This window comes from Bufo gargarizans, chromosome 5, assembly GCF_014858855.1.
Source record: "Bufo gargarizans isolate SCDJY-AF-19 chromosome 5, ASM1485885v1, whole genome shotgun sequence".
In the NCBI taxonomy this organism is placed as follows: domain Eukaryota; kingdom Metazoa; phylum Chordata; class Amphibia; order Anura; family Bufonidae; genus Bufo; species Bufo gargarizans.
The window spans coordinates 25,197,297-25,215,310 of NC_058084.1; the positions used below are offsets into that span (position 1 = coordinate 25,197,297).

Genomic DNA, 18,014 nt, shown 5'->3' on the forward strand with positions numbered 1-18,014 from the left:
CCCGTCCCCATTATAGTCAACGGGGACGGAGCGGCGGTCCGGCGGCTCGGCGAAACAGCGGAAGGACAGGTCCGACAGGGAGACCAGCCTGCCGGATCCGTCCTGCCGCAAGTGTGAAAGAGCCCTAAAATGCTGTGGTTAAGCAGTGTGCGGCGATCGGTGAAGCCGGTCCTTGGTTCTAATATGCTGAGTCTCTCTGAACCCAGTGTATCAGAGCTGCAGTTCCCATGGATGCCTGCAGGTGGCAGGCCTCCTTAGGATAACTACAAATAGAGCTTATACCGTAATTCTATGGAACTATAGTATAAGCTAAAAGAAATCTAACTAGTGCATATTGTAGCCTCCTAGAGGGGCTAACAAAAAAAGTAAAAATAAATAAAATAAAATGTAAAAAAAAAATATATAAATTTAAATCACGCCTATTTCCATAGAATAATTTTTTTTATATATGAACTATAAAAAATAAACATTCTGTGATCGCTGTGTCTGAAAATGTCCTTACTATTAAAAAAAATATACTCATCTCATACGGTGAATTACGTAACAAAAAAATATATATCAAAATGGCTGATTTGCCATTTTTTTCATCGCTTCACTTACCCCAAAAAATTTAATGGTGATCAAAAACACACTACAAAATTGTAACAATAAAAACGATAGATCGTCCCGCAAAAAATTTGCCCCCACACAGCTCAACAGACATAACTATAAAAAAGTTATGGGGGTCAGAATATGGCGATGTAAGGTCTCATGCACGCGATCGTTGTTCTGGTCCGCATCCGAGCCTCAGTTTTTGCGGCTCGGGTGCGGACCCATTCACTCCAGTGGGGCCGCAAAAGATGCGGAAAGCACTCAGTGTGCTGTCAGCATCCGTTGCTCCGTTCCGTGGCCCCACAAAAAAATATAGTATGTCCCATTCTTGTCCGTTTTGCGGACACGAATAGGCATTTCTACAATGGGCCACCCGTTCTGTTCCGCAAATTGTGGAAGGCACATGGGTGGCTTCCGTGTTTTGCGGGTCCGGAACGGTCGTGTGCACGAGGGCTAAAGAAAACAATTTTTTTCAGCATTAAAAAAAAATAATCTATACAAATGTGGTATTTTTGTAATCGTACTGACCCAGAGAATGAATGGCACAGGTCAGTTATGCCACATAGGGAACGTCGTAGGGACAAAACCTGTAAAACGGCGGCAGAATTGCATTTTTTTCCAATAGCACCACATTTGGAATTTTTTTCCCGCTTCACACTACATTGTCTGCCATATTAAATGGTGATATTAGAAAGTACAACGAAAAAATTAAAAAGTTATGGCTCTGTGAAGACAAGGAAGAAAAATGAAAACGCAAAACCTTCAGTAGTCAAGGGATAAAGGAGTTCATCTTATTACATGTGGTGGAAATCTCAGAGTAAGGCCTCATGCACACGACCGTTGTGTGCACCCGTGGCCGTTGTGCCGTTTTCCGTTTTTTTCTGCGGCTCCATTGACTTTCAATGGGGCCGTAGAAAACTCGGCTTGTGCACCGTTTTTACACCGCGCCCGTGACCCGTGTTTCGAGGCCGTGAAAAAAATATAACCTGTCCTATTTTTTTCACGGCCAACGGTTCACGGGCCCATTCAAGTCAATGGGTCCGTGAAAGAACACGGATGCACACAAGATTGGCATCCGTGTCCGTGATCCGTGGCCGTAGGTTGCTTTCATACAGACGGATCCGAAGATTCGTCTGCATAAAAGCTTTTTCTGATCTAAGTTTTCACTTCGTGAAAACTCATTTCCGACAGTATATTCTAACACAGAAGCGTTCCCATGGTGATGGGGACGCTTCAGGTTAGAATATACTAAAAAACTGTGTACATGACTGCCCCCTGCTGCCTGGCAGGTGCTGCCAGGCAGCAGGGGGCAGACCCCCCCCCCCCCTGTTTTTAACTCATTTGTGGCCAGTGCGGCCGCCCCCCCCCCCTTCCTCCCCTGTAGTTAACTTCTTGGTAGCCAGCCCCCCCTCCCTCCCCTGTAGTTAACTAATTGGTGTCCAGTGGGCCCCCCCTCCGTCCGCTATAGATAACTCATTGGTGTCCAGTGGGCCCCCCCTCCGTCCGCTATAGATAACTCATTGGTGGCCAGTGGGCCCCCCCTCCGTCCGCTATAGATAACTCATTGGTGGCCAGTGGGCCCTCTCCCCTCCCACCCCCTCCTAATTAAAATTGCCCCCCTATCATTGGTGGCAGTGGTGAGTACCGATCGGAGTCCCAGTGTAATCGCTGGGGCTCCGATCGGTAACCATGGCAACCGGGACGCTACTGCAGTCCCGGTTGCCATGGTAGCTTAGCAATTTGTAGAAGCTTTATACTTACCTGAAGAGCAGCGATGTCTGTGACCGGCCGGGAGCTCCTCCTACTGGTAAGTGACAGGTCTGCGCTATAAGCAATGCGCCGCACAGACCTTTCACTTACCAGTAGGAGGAGCTCCCGGCCGGTCACAGACATCGCAGCTCTTCAGGTAAGTATGAAGCTTCTACAAATTGCTAAGCTACCATGGCAACCGGGACTGCAGTAGCGTCCCGGTTGCCATGGTTACCGATCGGAGCCCCAGCGATTACACTGGGACTCCGATCGGTACTCACCACTGCCACCAATGATAGGGGGGCGATTTTAATTAGGAGGGGGAGGGAGGGGAGAGGGCCCACTGGCCACCAACAAGTTATCTACAGCGGAGGGAGGGGGGGCCCACTGGCCACCAACGAGTTTACTACAGGGGAGGGAGGGGGGGGGGCGGCCGCACAGGGGAGGGAGGGGGGGGGGCGGCCGCACTGGCCACCAATGAGTTAACTACAGGGGAGGGAGGGGGGGCGGCCGCACTGGCCACCAATGAGTTAAAAACAGGGGGGGGGGGGGTCTGCCCCCTGCTGCCTGGCAGCACCTGCCAGGCAGCAGGGGGCAGTCATGTACACAGTTTTTCAGTATATTCTAACCTGAAGCGTCCCCATCACCATGGGAACGCCTCTGTGTTAGAATATACTGTCGGATCTGATTTTCACGATGTAGCTCATATCCGACAGTATATTCTAACATAGAGGCGTTCCCATGGTGATGGGGACGCTTCAAGTTAAAATATACCATCGGATTGGAGAAAACTCCAATCCCATGGTATAAAAGAACTCCAGACTTTACATTGAAAGTCAATGGGGACGGATCCGTTTGAAATGGCACCATATTGTGTCAACTTCAAACGGATCCGTCCCTATTGACTTGCATTGTAATTCAGGACGGATCCGTTTGGCTCCGCACGGCCAGGCGGACGCCAAAACGACTTTTTTTTCATGTCCGTGGATCCTCCAAAAATCAAGGAAGACCCACGGACGAAAAAACGGTCACGGATCACGGACCCACGGACCCAGTTTTTGCGGGCCGTGAAAAAAAACTGTCGTGTGCATCCGTGGCCGTTGTGCCGTTTTCCGTTTTTTTCCGCGGACCCATTGACTTTCAATGGGTCCGTGGAAAAATCGGAAAATGCACCGTTTTGCAGCCGAGACCGTGATCCGTGTATCCTGTCAGTCAAAAAAATAAGACCTGTCCTATTTTTTTGACGGACAACGGTTCACGGACCCATTCAAGTCAATGGGTCCGTGAAAGAACACGGATGCACACAAGATTGGCATCCGTGTCCGTGATCCGTGGCCGTAGGTTGCTTTCATACATACGGATCCGAAGATCCGTCTGCATAAAAGCTTTTTCAGATCTAAGTTTTCACTTCGTGAAAACTCAGATCTGACAGTATATTCTAACACAGAGGCGTTCCCATGGTGATGGGGACGCTTCTAGTTAGAATACACTACAAACTGTGTACATAACTGCCCCCTGCTGCCTGGCAGCACCCGATCTCTTACAGGGGGCCGTGATCAGCACAATTAACCCCATGATCGGGGGGGAGATGGGAGGCCGCACACTGGCCACCAATGTTGTTAATGCTATAGAGGGAGGGGGGCCGATGGGGGGCGCACACTGTGCCACCAACGAATAATTATTACAATACAGGGAGGAAGGGGGGGGCGATGGGGGGTGCACACTGTGCCACCAACGAATTATTACAATAGAGGGAGGGAGGGGGGGGCGGGGGGCCGCACACTGTGCCACCAACCTATTATTGCAATAGAAGGAGGGAGGGGGGGCCGCACTGGCCACCAATGATATTCAAACTGGTGAGGGGGGGGGTCTGCCCCCTGCTGCCTGGCAGCCCTGATCTCTTACAGGGGGATATGATAGTACAATTAACCCCTTCAGGTGCGGCACCTGAGGAGTTAATTGTGCTGATCACGGCCCCCTGTAAGAGATCGGGTGCTGCCAGGCAGCAGGGGGCAGTCATGTACACAGTTCTCAGTATATTCTAACATGAAGCGTCCCCATCACCATGGGAACGCCTCTGTGTTAGAATATACTGCCGGAAATGAGTTTTTACGATCTAACTCATATCCGACAGTATATTCTAACATAGAGGCGTTCCCATGGTGATGGGGACGCTTCAAGTTAAAATATACCATCGGATTGGAGAAAACTCAGATCCGATGGTATAAAAGGGACTCCAGCCTTTACATTGAAAGTCAATGGGGACGGATCCATTTGAAATGGCACCATATTGTGTCAACGTCAAACGGATCCGTCCCCATTGACTTGCATTGTAATTCAGGACGGATCCGTTTGGCTCCGCACGGCCAGGCGGACACCAAAACGACTTTTTTTTCATGTCCGTGGATCCTCCAAAAATCAAGGAAGACCCACGGACGAAAAAACGGTCACGGATCACGGACCTACAGACCCCGTTTTTGCGGACCGTGATAAAATACTGTTGTGTGCATCCGTGTCCGTTGTTCCGTTTTTCGTGATTTTCTGCGGACCCATTGACTTTCAACGGGTCTGTTGAAAACTCAGAAAATGCACCGTTTGTCATCCGCGTCTGTGATCCGTGTTTCTGTCCGTCAAAAAAATATGACCTGTCCTATTTTTTTGACGGACAACGGTTCGTGGACCCATTCAAGTCAATGGGTCAGTGAAAAAACACGAAGGCACACAGAAGAAAAATCGGACACGGATCACGGAACAACGGAACCCCGTTTTGCGGACCGTGAAAAAATACTGTTGTGTTCATGAGGCCTAAGGCCTCATGCACACGACCGTTGTTGTGTTCCGTTCAGCAAAATGGGGTTCCGTGATCCATTTTCGTTTTTGTTTCCGTGTGTCTTCCTTTATTTTTGGAGGATCACCAGACAAAAGGAATGTAAAAAAAAGTCTAAGTCAAGTTTGCTATGCAAATGATAGGAAAAAAAACTGAGGCGGACGCGCGGAAGCGGATGACAATCTTGTGTGCCTCCGCGTTTTTTCACGGACCCATTGACTTGAATGGGTCCGCGAACCGTTTTCCGTGAAAAAAATAGGACAGGTTATATTTTTTTGACGGACTGGAACTACGGATCACGGACGCGGATGACAAACGGTGCATTAGCCAAGTTTTCAACGGACCCATTGAAAGTCAATGGGTCCGCAGAAAATCACGAAAAACGGAACAACAGACACGGAATGAAACAACGGTCGTGTGCATGAGGCCTAAACATGTTTACAGCATGTTTTTGTAAGTACATAGCTGCCCTTTGACTCACTGCTGCCCCCTATTGTTAATTCAGCGCCCTCCCTCCCCCATACTGGGGCCTGAGCTCATCTAGTCTTATGATGATAATTAGGGATCAGATGTTTCCGACTGAACACTTTGACGATAAGTAGGGGACACCTAGAATAGAAACACAGATATGGGATACACAAGCTCAACAGATTTAAAATGGCGCTTATGAGTGTAGGCATCTAGAACAACTGTGGCCGCTCCATCAGATGCCGTATCAGGAATAACTGCCTTTCGGGGAGGTTATCTCTGCAGATACAGCATCAAACAGATCCCACATGGCAACAGACGGAGGCTCAGCTTCATATAGGAGACCTTAAAGGGGTATTCCGGTTACATAACCTTATCCCCTTTCCACAGCATAGGGGATAACTATTAGGGCTCGTTCACGCGACCGTGTGAAGCCCGTGCCCGTATTGCGGACCGCATTTGCACGGGTCCCGTTCCGTGGCCATGAAGACAGCTCCATGCCTAGTGACTTAAAGGGGTTGTGTCACTTCAGAAAAAAAACATTTATTATGTAAATGCAGTTAATACAAGGCACTTACTAATGTATTATGATTCTCCATATTGCCTCCTCTGCTGGCTGGATTCATTTTTCATTCACATTATACACTTGTCGTTTCCATGGTTACAGACCACGCTGCAATCCATCAGTGGTTGTCGTGATTGCACGCTATATGAAAAAGCACCAGGCGATGTGTGCTCTCACGGTCCAGGCCACCAGAGAGTCCAGCACTTTTTCCTATAGTGTGCAAGCACGACCACCGATGATGGATTGCAGGGTGGTCGTAACCATGGAAATGAGCAGTGTATAATTTGATGGAAAAATTAATCCAGCCAGCAAAGGAGGCAATATGGATAATAATAATACATTAGTAAGTGCCTTGTATTAACTTCCTCTACATGATAAATGCCACTTGCTAAGGTGACACAACCCCTTTAAGGCTGTGTTACACAGCCCAATGAGGCAGACGACTGCCGGGAGGGAAGCGACTGCTCATTGTCAGAGGAGACCACTGCTATTACATGCAGCGATCTTCTCCACAGCATGGGGATCAGTGATCACAATGCCATCGCTTATCCCCCATGCTGTCTACTGATCTGCCGCCTGCAAACAATGATTTTTAACATGTCAAAAGATTTGGATCGCCCGATTGCTCGTTCATCGGGTAATCGGCAGCAGTATTACACCACTAGATGATTGCTACTGAGCATTCATGTGAACATTAGCGATTATCTGCTGAAAAATCGGGCAGCGTAATACAGGCTTTAATGCCCCTTTACACGGGACGACAGAGCAGCAGATTGTCGGGAAGGACTGATCGCTGGTGGAGGAGACACATGGACATGCACCGATCTCCTCCACAGTATGGGGAGTAGTGACCGCGAATGCCATCGCTCATCCCCATGCTGACTTGTTGTTTACACATACGATCTGTTGCCCGCAAATGACAATTTTTGTGAACGCACAAACGATCGGATTACCCAATGAACGAGCGTTTTGTTTGTTCGTCGGGTAATCGGCTGTATATTTACACCTCCAGATAATCACTAATGAGTGTTCCTATGAATGCTCGTTAGTGATCATCTTTAGGATTCTTGTCCAGTGTAAAGCGTCCTTTATACATCCCCTTCATAATGATACGTAAACGTATTGATACAAGAGCGCACAATTTTTGGTATAAAGGTAGGTGCATTCACTGCAGCAAAAACATCAGGGTGGGGTGGGCGTTACATGACAAAAAGACTCCTATTCTAACCAGAGAGAGTGAGGGGGTGTCCGGTGTGTGGAGCCTCCTGCAGTGAGAAATCAGTGGAACAAAGGGGTATTGATGGGTTACTATTGGGGTCAGTCATAGGGTAATTACTATAAACAAGCAGCAGCTTGGGCGCCTGAGGCCTCAGCCGTACGAACAGCCATCAAAGATTCCGACCACTGCTGAAGTGTTAATATTGTCAAATTAGACTTTAATACTCCATAGTTGTAAGGAATCTGACAAATTAGAGATTAAGGCCTCTTTCACATGAACGTGTGCGCCCCGTGGTCGTGGTGCGGCCGTGGGACACACGTCCGTGGGACAGCCGCAGCGGATCGAGGGCCCATTCACTTTAATGGGTCCGCAATCCGGCCGTTCCGCAAAAAGATAGGACATGTTCTATCTTTTTACGGAACGGAAGTACAGGACAAAACCCCGCGGAAGCACTCTGTAGTGCTCCTGTAGAGTTCCGTTTCGTGCTTCCGTTCCGCATCATTCCGCATCTCCAGATTTGCAGACCCATTGAAGTGAATGGGTCCGCATCCCTGATGCGGAATGGCCACGGAATGGCGCCCATGCATTGCGGATCCGCAAATGCAGTCCACAATACGGCAACGGGGCGCACACGCCCATGTGAAAGAGGCCTGATGCAAGGCACTTACTAATGTATTATTATTATCCATATTGCTTCCTTTGCCGCCTGGATTAATTTTTCCATCACATTATACACTGCTCGTTTCCATGGTTACGACCACCCTGCAATCCATCAGTGGTGGTCGTGCTTGCACAATTTAGGATAAAGCACTAGCCCAGGGGTAGGCAACCTCCGGCACTCCAGCTGTTGTGAAACTACAACTCCCAGCATGCATACCTGCTCTGCTCTTCTAAGAACTCACATGGAAATTAATGGAGCATGCTGGGAATTGTAGTTTCACAACAGCTGGAGTGCCGAAGGTTGCTGATCCCTGCGCTCTGACTAGCCTATGTGCGCTCTGATGGTCCCAGCCACCAGAGAGACTGACATTATTTCCTATAGTGCGCAAGCACGACCACCACTGATGGATTGCAGGGTGGTCTGTAACATGCTGCAATGGTGACAGCCGACTTGTATAGGTTTTTGCGACTGTCGCGTTGCAGCCTGTTGCACTGCGACACCATTAGGACCCCCTGTATTAACCACAGCACAGAGATTATTTATTATTAAACCACTAATCATTTCAGGGCGCCGGCCAAATGAAAAGGCGGTAAATACATAATACAGAAACAGGCACATGGACCCTGCCCATGAGGCTGACAACCTATGAGAGATTTCTCTCAGGGCTCATGCACACAAACATATTTTCTTTCCGTGTCCGATCCGTTTTCTTTGCGGACCGTATGCGGAACCATTCATTTCAATGGGTCCGCAAAAAAAAAAAAGGAAGTTACTCAGTGTGCATTCAGTTTTCGTATGTCAGTATTTCCGTTCCGCAAAAAATAGAACATGTCCTATTATTGTCCGCAAGGAGAGGACTGTTCTGTTAGGCCTCTTGCACACGACCGTATGTATTTTGCAGAACGGAACAGCTGGCCCCTAATAGAACAGTCCTATCCTTGTCCGTATTGCGGATAATAATAGAACATGTTCTATTTTTTTTGCGGAACAGAAATGCGGAAAATACGGAAATGGAATGCACACAGAGTACATTCCGTTTTTTTGGCGAACCCATTGAAATGAATGGTTCTGTATACGGTAAAAAAAACGGTACGGACACGGAATAAAAATACGTTTGTGTGCAAGAGGCCTAAGGGGCCAGCTGTTCCGTTCCACAAAATACGGAATGCACACGGACGTCATCCATATTTTTTGTGGAAAATACATACGGTCGTGTGCATGAGCCCTCTTTCTCAGCTTTAGGGTCCATTCATACATCCGCAAGTGTTTTGCGGTCCGCAAATTGCGGATCCGCAAAACACGGACATCGGCAGACCACACATGCCAGGCACTTTAAATCGAAATGACTTTTCTTGTCCGTGTCTGCGGACAAGAATAGGACATGTTCTATTTTTTTGCGGAACGGAAGTGCGGATGCAGAACAAAAGTGCGGATGCGGACAGCACACTGTGTGCATTCCGCATCTTTTCCGGCCATATTGAAAATGAATGGGTCCGCCCCCGTTCTGCAAAATTGCGGAACGTATGCGGACCCATTCATGCGGACGTGCGAATAGACCCTTAGACTACATTCACACAACCGTATGTGTTTTGCGGTCCACAAATTGCGGATCCACAAAAAAAACGGATGATGTCCGTATGGCATCCGTTTTTTTTTGTGGATCCATTGTAACAATGCCTATCCTTGTCCGCAATACGGACAAGAATAGGACATGTTCTATTTTTTTTTTTTTGCGGGGCTACAGAACGGACATACGGATGCGGATATCACACGGTGTGCTGTTCGCATTTTTTGCTGACCCATTGAAATGAATGGGTCTGCATCCTATCCGCAAAAAAAAAACAAAAAAACGGAACGGACACGGAAACAAAATACGTTCGTGTGAATGTAGCCTAAGGGCTCAGGCACGCAACCTTATGTATTTTGCGATCCACAAAACACGTATCCACAATGACGTCTGTGTGCATGCCGTATTTTGCGGACCCAATGAAATGAAAACGGAATGGACACGGAAAGTAAATACGTTGGTGTGCATGTGCCCTAACCACTTATTACACGATTATCAATCTACCTAATGAGGTGATATACATTTCCTCGCTGTACACAGTTTTTACGGATTTAGTGTTGATTTGGGTATTTAATGGAAATGGACATTAATTTTTAAACGCTACACACCTGAAGCGCAAACTCTTCAGCCAAGGGCTCCCTCCCATGGGCTGCATTTTAGCATCTAGGGTCCGGGCATTATTAATGCGGCTAATGATTCGTTATGCACAGAAAGCAGCAGAACGGTATACACAACACATGCTATATACATGCTATATACATGACAAAACACATTCCAAAAATGGATCACACCCGAGGACTGAAACTTTATGTGTAGGCTCCTTGTTATTGTTCTGCTGGACACAGGCTTTTCTATAGAAGTTGAGGTGTTACCAGCAGTGGGTTCCCTCTTGTGCTGGGGGTCCATTTACATAAGAAAGCCGGAGGTGGGGTGACCGGCACTTATCAAGGCTCCTCCAAGGTCCAGTGTCACATCAGATCTAGCTTTACAGACTGTGAGGACAACAGTGGGATTATGACCTTCACTCTCCATCCATGGGACTCCATCTACCTGCCGCCGCCACCCGACTTCTCTAACATGGAACGAATATCGCCGATAGATTCCAACAAGAACAGGAGTCCAGGGGAGGAGAAGAGCCTGCTACGTGAGCCAGACTCCAGGGCCGATCCCAAGAAAAAGGAGAAGCCCCCTGGGAAGAAGAAAAATTACCAGCGATACGCCAAGCCGCCATATTCATACCTGGCCATGATCGCGCTGGTCATACAAAACGCCCCGGACAAGAGGCTCAAGCTCTCCCAGGTAAGTGGGCGAGTGGTTCAGGATGGTCAGAACATAACATCTGAAATACTTTTTTTTAAAGTTCCCACATGTAGCAATCAAATCCCTATTTTTGCTGCAGTTTATGTGAAATCACGGCAAAACCCCTATTTTCCAGTGTTGTGACTAGACCCTTATATTTCATACCACAGATACCCAATCGGCATCTAGTACACACTTCTTGTCACTGCCTTAGGGGCCCGTATTTTATCAAAATCATCAGGTTTTACACAGTTGCGGTCTATTTTTCCGTAACGGAATAGGTTGGGTATTTCTTTGTGAATTATGTTGTCGATTTCTGTGCAGAAATGAATGGTGACATTCAGCTGCAGGAAATGCGCAATAAAATGTTCCTTGCGTTCTGTTCCGATGTGGAGTTAACAGTACGCAGGTATTGACACGTCTCATCCCTTTTGGGGAGATTTGTGAATTCCGCAACATGTGAGGCCTCCGTTACCCCCACTCATATAAGCATTTTGGGGGAGAGTTATAAAGCTGCTGTAAAGTAGAGCTGGCTCAGTTGCCCCTAGCAACCAATCAGATTCCACCTTTCATTTTCAAAAGGAGCTGTGAACAATGAAAGCTGGAATCTGATTGGTTGCTATGGGCAGCTAAGCCAGTTCTACTTTACACCAGTTTGATAAATCTCCCGCTTTATGTCCGTTACATACTCAATGGGGAGGGAGAGTTCACAATTTACTAACATATCAGGACTGAATGTTTTTGCTTTTTTTATTTTTCAGATTTTACAAGAGATCAGCACCTTATTCCCCTTCTTTAAGGGCAATTACCAAGGGTGGAAAGACTCCGTCAGACACAACCTGTCGTCTAACGACTGCTTCAGGAAGGTAATGGACCCTGGGGATATAATTAACAGGCGGGGGTACAGAGCTAATAAACATAGCTTATATCAGGGGACATAAACCACGAAGCTGCGGAATCACTTCTCAGCGCACGCTGCACCTTCGGGTTTCAGCGGATTTTCCAGCATGTGGAGTATGGATTCATAGGGGGAGATTTATCAAACTGGTGTAAAGTAGAACTGGCTCAGTTGCCCATAGCAACCAATCAGATTCTAGCTTTCATGTTCTAAAGGAGCTGCCAACAATGAAAGGTGAAATCTGATTGGTTGCTATGGGCAACTGAGCCAGTTTTCCTTTACACCAGTTTGATAAATCTCCCCCATAGAGTATTTGGGATCCATGGAAAAGCCGAGCAGACACCCGAAGCTCTGCTGCACCTCTGCGGTTTCAGCAAAAGGTTCAGTTCCCTTTAAGATCTTAAGATGCATCATTTTATGAGATGAGCAAAATGGAAGAAACTGCGCCATATTTGTCAGACTGGTGCTGAATAATAAAGCTTCCCACCCAGTACAGCGCAGGAATTCATAAATTCACAGTACAAATTGTAATCTCAAAAAGGAGATAGAAATACGCCCTGTGAATCCCAGTTAACCCCTTAAAGACTGCTATTTTCCCTGTTTCACTCCCTGCCTTCCCTAAGTCATAACTGTATAATTTCCCATATGAGGCCTCATGCACACGAAGGTCTCCGTTTTGCGGTCCACAAAACACAGATACCGGCCGCGTGCGTTCCGCATTTTGCGGAACAGAACATCCGGACCATAATAGAGCAGTCTCATCCTTGTCCGCGATACGTTTTTTTTTTGTGGGGAACGAACATGTGGATGGGGACAGCACACAGAGTGAGGTCCACATCTTTTGTGGCCCTATTGAAGTCAATGGGTCCGCATCTGACCCACAAAAAAATGCATTCCTGGATGCGGACCCAAACCACGGTAGTGTGCATGAGGCCTAAGGCCTTGTTTTAGCGGGACAAGTTGCGGAACGTGAGCATTTTTTTTTCTGTGTGGATTGCCGTGCAGAAAAACCACAGCATAGTGCAGCACCAGCAATGTGTATGAAAATCACACAATTCTCATGTGCACGTGGCAGATTTTTTTCCCTGCAGAATGTCAATTATGTTTGCGGTTTTAGCTGCAGATTTCACCCTTTTCCAATGAAGGTGAGATCTGCAGGTAAATCCTTATAAAAAAAATTTGCGCGGATCTTGCGACCAGATCCGTTCATGATGGATGCATGAGGTTGTATTATTGTAACGGATCCGTTTTTGCAGATCCATGACGGATCCGTCCAAACTGCGAGTGTGAAAGTAGCCTTACAATAAAACTTTTTTTTTTTTACTTTGCCATAGTCTCAGCCCCATAATCTATCTATGGAGCTGTGTGAGGGCTCGTTTTTTGCGGGGTGATCTGGACTTCTTATTGATACCATTTTGGGGTGTGTATGACTTTTTGATCACTTTCAATTCAAAAAGGCAAATGAGCCATTTTGCTTTATTTTTTTCGTTACTGCGTTTACTCTATGGGAGCGGGTGCTGTGTGACCCCGTCAGGAACGGCTTAGGGTACTTTCACACTAGCGGCAGGACGGATCCGACAGGCTGTTCACCCTGTCGGATCCATCCTGTCGCTATTTTACCGTGCCGGGCCGGGGGCGGAGCTCCGGCGCAGCACGGCAGTGCGCAGTGAGAGGCGGCGGGACTAAAAAGTCGGACATGCAGTACTTTTAGTCCGGTGGCCCCTCGCCGTACAGTGCCGTGCTGCGCCGGAGCTCCGCCCCGTCCCCATAATAGTTAATGGGGAGAGAGCGGCAGTCCAGCGGCATGGCGAAATATCGGCAGGACGGATCCGACAGGTTGAACAGCCTTAGTAGCCTTAGTCCTCTTTCACACGAGCGTGATGGATTAGCTACGGATGCGATCAGTGAAACTCGCACCATTTTGCAAGCAAGTTCAGTCAGTTTTGTCTGGGATTGCGTTCAGTTGTTCAGTTTTTTCCGTGCGAGTGCAATGCGTTTTGATGCGTTTTTCACGCGTGTGATAAAAAAACTGAAGGTTTACAAACCACATCTCTTAGCAACCATCAGTGAAAAACGCATTGCATCCGCACTTGCTTGCGTTTTTCACTGAAGCCCCATTCACTTCTATGGGGCCAGGGCTGTGTGAAATACGCAGAATATAGAACATGCTGCGTTTTTCACGCAACACAGAACTGATGCGTGAAAAAAAACGCTCATGTACACAGACCCACTGAAATGAAAGGGTCCGGATTCAGTGCGGGTGCTATGCGTTCACGTCACGCATTGCACCCGCGGGGAAAACTCGCTCGTGTGAAAGGGGCCTTATTTTTTTAAAAGTAATTTTTATTTTGTATTTTAGCTTATTTTACAAGTTATGCCTTTGGTGTATTTCCCAGTGCAGGCTCCTCTTTTGGTGGAAATTAACCTGCACAGGTAAAATATCCCCCCCCCCCCCCCCCCCAGCGCAGACAGGGATACTGAGACTATTAGCATTAAATATGTAGAGTGGAAGAGACTGAAGTAAAAGTACAATACACCTATTGTATGTAACTTCTATACGACTCTCTACATGCACCCGGAGCAACGCCCCCCATATCCCCTGTACCACACTTCACCTCTGTATTAATAAATGACCATTACTTCTATCGCCACGCTCTATAGAGTTTAAGATCCTTTCTTTTCTGTGACCTCCATATAGTTACTTTATGGGCTCATGCACACGACCGTATGGCTTTTTCAGTGTTTTACGGTCCGTTTTTTACAGATCCGTTGTTCCGTTTTTTGTTTCCGTTGTGTTTAGTTTCCTTTCCGTTTTTCCGTATGCCAGATACATAATAAAGTAATTACATAGAAAAAATGGGCTGGGCATAACATTTTCAATAGATGGTTCAGCAAAAACGGAACGGATACGGAAGACCTACAGATGCATTTCCGTATGTTTCCGTTTTTTTGCGGACCCGTTGACTTAAATTGAGCCAAGCACCGTGATTTGCGGACAAGAATAGGACATGTTCTATCTTTTCACGGTACGGAAATACTGAAACGGAATGCACACGGGGACACTTCATTTTTTTTTTTTTTTTGCTGAGCCATTGAAATGAATGGTTCAGTATATGCACCACATTCTAAACTCAAAAAACGGCCAGTATACAGAACGCAAAATACCGTCGTGTGCATGAGCCCTATAGGATGGATTTGTGGTAGTGTCACTGTCATGAGATTTTTAGTGTATTGTTATCAGGTTCCCAGTAGAGATGAGCGAACTTCTGTTTTCAAGTTCGGCGTACAAGGCTCCAGTTATCTAAGAATTCCATTATGGATTCCGCTATCATGGACCATAACTTACGGTCCGTGGTAGCGGAATGCATAACGGAATTCTTAGATAACCCAAACCTTGTACGCCGAACTTGAAAATAGAAGTTCGCTCAACACTAGTTCCCAGTGATATTCACAGAGATCTTTCTATGCAAGCACAGTTGGGGCAACACCCTGTGAGAATTCGGCACCAGCAGTATATGAGATTAGACAATCGCATCTCTGCTTTGCTTTTGTTTTTTTGTTTTTTTGTTTTTTTAAGCGAATTTTAAAATCTGCAGCATCTCAATTGTTGTGATTTTTTTTGTGTGTGAAGATTTTACCCTTATCAAATCCACAAAAAGAAGGCCAAAACTGCAATCAATAAGGCGGATCTATATGCATTTTTTTTGCGGTTTGGTTCATATTTTTTGCACCAAATCAAGGTTTTTGTGGCAGGTCCGGTCTTCAGACTTCTGTGTGTTTTTGTCCGCTGATTAACAGGCGACCATGTAACTCAAGGCCACATGGAGTAGGCCGGAGATTGAGCTGCTCTGTAGCATTCACTGCCCAACTTGGACCTCTTGGATAGGAATGTACAAAGTTCTCATAGGGTCCCATCACAACACTTAGACCCCTTTCACGCGAGCGAATTTTCCGCACGGGTGCAATGCATGACGTCAACGCATAGCACCAGCACTGAATCCTGACCCATTCATTTCAATGGGTCTGTATACATGAGCGTTTTTTTTTTTCACGCATCAGTTCTGCGTTGCGTGAAAAACGCAGCATGTTCTATATTCTGCAGGGTTTTTTCACGCAGAAGGGAATGGGGCTTCAGTGAAAAATGCATTGCATTTCCACTGATGGTTGCTAAGAAATGTTGTTTGTAAGCCTTCTGGTTTTTTATCACGAGCGTGAAAAACGCATCAAAACGCATTGCACCCGCGCAGAAAAAACTGAACTGAACGCGTTTGCAAAATGGTGCGAGTTTCACTGAACGCATCCGGACCTAATCCATCACGCTTGTGTAAAAGGGGCCTTAGTATGCCCCCCACCCTCAGGTTCCCAATACATGTGCATCAACCATTCCCAGACTACGCCGAACACAAAGCCCAACTCTGACAAATTAACATTTTTTTTATTAAGTGGAGGAACTTGTCGGATGGAGGTCCATGAATGTAATAAGGGACGCCATCATTAAAACGAAAATTATTTATTAAATGACAGAATCTATTAATTTGCCTTTTAACTGAATTAGCCCTCTTGCACACGAATGTGTGCGCCCCATGGCCTTGCTGCAGCCCGCAATTAGCGGGCCGCAATACACGAACACCAACCGTGGGGCAGCCGCAAAAAGATAGGACATGTTCTATCTTTTTGCGGAACGGAAGTACAGGAGGAAACCCCATGGAAGCACTCCATAGTGCTTCCGTAGGGTTCCGTTCCGTGCTGCTGTTCCGTACCGCATCTTCGGATTTGTGGTTCCGCATCCGTGATGCGGAATGCACACGGCCGGTGTCCCGTGTATTGCGGGACCTGCCGTATGCGGGCCACAAGACGGCCACGGGGGACACACGTTCGTGTGAAAGAGGCCTTTAGAATTTTATTTTAAACCATTGTCTAATTTTTTTTTTTACCTTCATTTCAGGTTCTGAAAGATCCACACAAACCGCAGGCTAAAGGAAACTATTGGATGGTAGATGTAAGCCGGATACCTCCGGATGCCATGAAGCTACAGAACACAGCCGTGACCCGGCAGGATATCTACCCCCATGACCTGGCCCCCTACATCATCCATGGACATTCCTACAGGCCTGCAGACTTCTGTCGTCCTCATCTCCCTAAAGATGCTGAAACTATCAGAGCAGAACCTGAGGCCACTGCTCCGGCCAACTCTTCAGTTCCAGACCCGGCAGTGTCCTTCCCAATGATCCTATGGAACCTTCCTACATCTTACTCCAAGTGTGTTGCCCCTAATGTTGTGGCCCCCCCCAGCATACACCCGCTTCTGCTTTACTCCAACTTCCCATCGATATCCCTGTATAACTACGCGACACCTCATTACACTGGTCCCTCTTACCAAGACAGAAGGGAGGCCTTCTCCTCCAGCCTACAACCTCAATTATCCCTCCCCCCGCGGCCTATGGAAATAAAGAATGCTTCGGGTGATTTCCCTCCAAACAAAACAGTGTTTGACATCCCAGTATATGCCACGCACCCTGGGTACATGTCCCACCAGAGTCTATACAGGGAGCACCTGGCACACAGCGCAGGCCTCCCCGGGTACATGCATATGGGATACTGAATGTATAGATGCGCAGACAAAGCTACTTTTGAGCCAAGTGTTAACACTTTAGTCCCAGGTCTTTACCGACTCTTAGACTATGCAGGTCACAGTCACACAAACTATCGTACAACACTGGTCCAAAGGGGGTGGCACAGGCACTGTTGTATATATATCACCACCATCTTTAGTCTTATCTTTGTATTTTTTGTAAATAATTGTTTTTGGCTTTTTATACTTAATAAACAGCTTTTGCACTATAAACATATCATATCCTGCTTCTGTAAGGCTACTTTCACACTAGCGTTGTTTAAATCCGGCGTTCAATTCCTACACCGGAACTGCCCGCCGGATCCGGAAAAACGTGTGAAAACGGATTACATTTGAATCCTGATCAGGATTTTGATCACAATGTAAAAATGCATTGGCAAAAAACTGATCCGCCATTTATGGACTTTAACTTTTTTTTTCACATTTTTCGGGTTTAACATGCAAAAGCTGGATCCGGTTTGACTGAACACACGGCACCGGATCCGGCGTTAATGCAAGTCAATGGGTAAAAGGCCTGATCCGGCGTTCAGTCAAAGTG

General features: G+C 46.9%; 1 protein-coding gene across 1 annotated transcript; it reads left to right on the forward strand.

Annotated features, from left to right (window-relative positions):
* Window positions 1-10,558: 10,558 nt before the first annotated feature.
* On the forward strand, window positions 10,559-17,446 carry LOC122939287 (forkhead activin signal transducer 3-like). Its single transcript, XM_044295360.1, has 3 exons — window positions 10,559-10,946; window positions 11,708-11,812; window positions 16,790-17,446. Exons 1-3 carry the CDS (start codon window positions 10,662-10,664, stop codon window positions 17,444-17,446), a joined length of 1,047 nt encoding a protein of 348 aa, XP_044151295.1. The 5' UTR covers window positions 10,559-10,661.
* The last annotated feature ends 568 nt before the right edge of the window (window positions 17,447-18,014 follow it).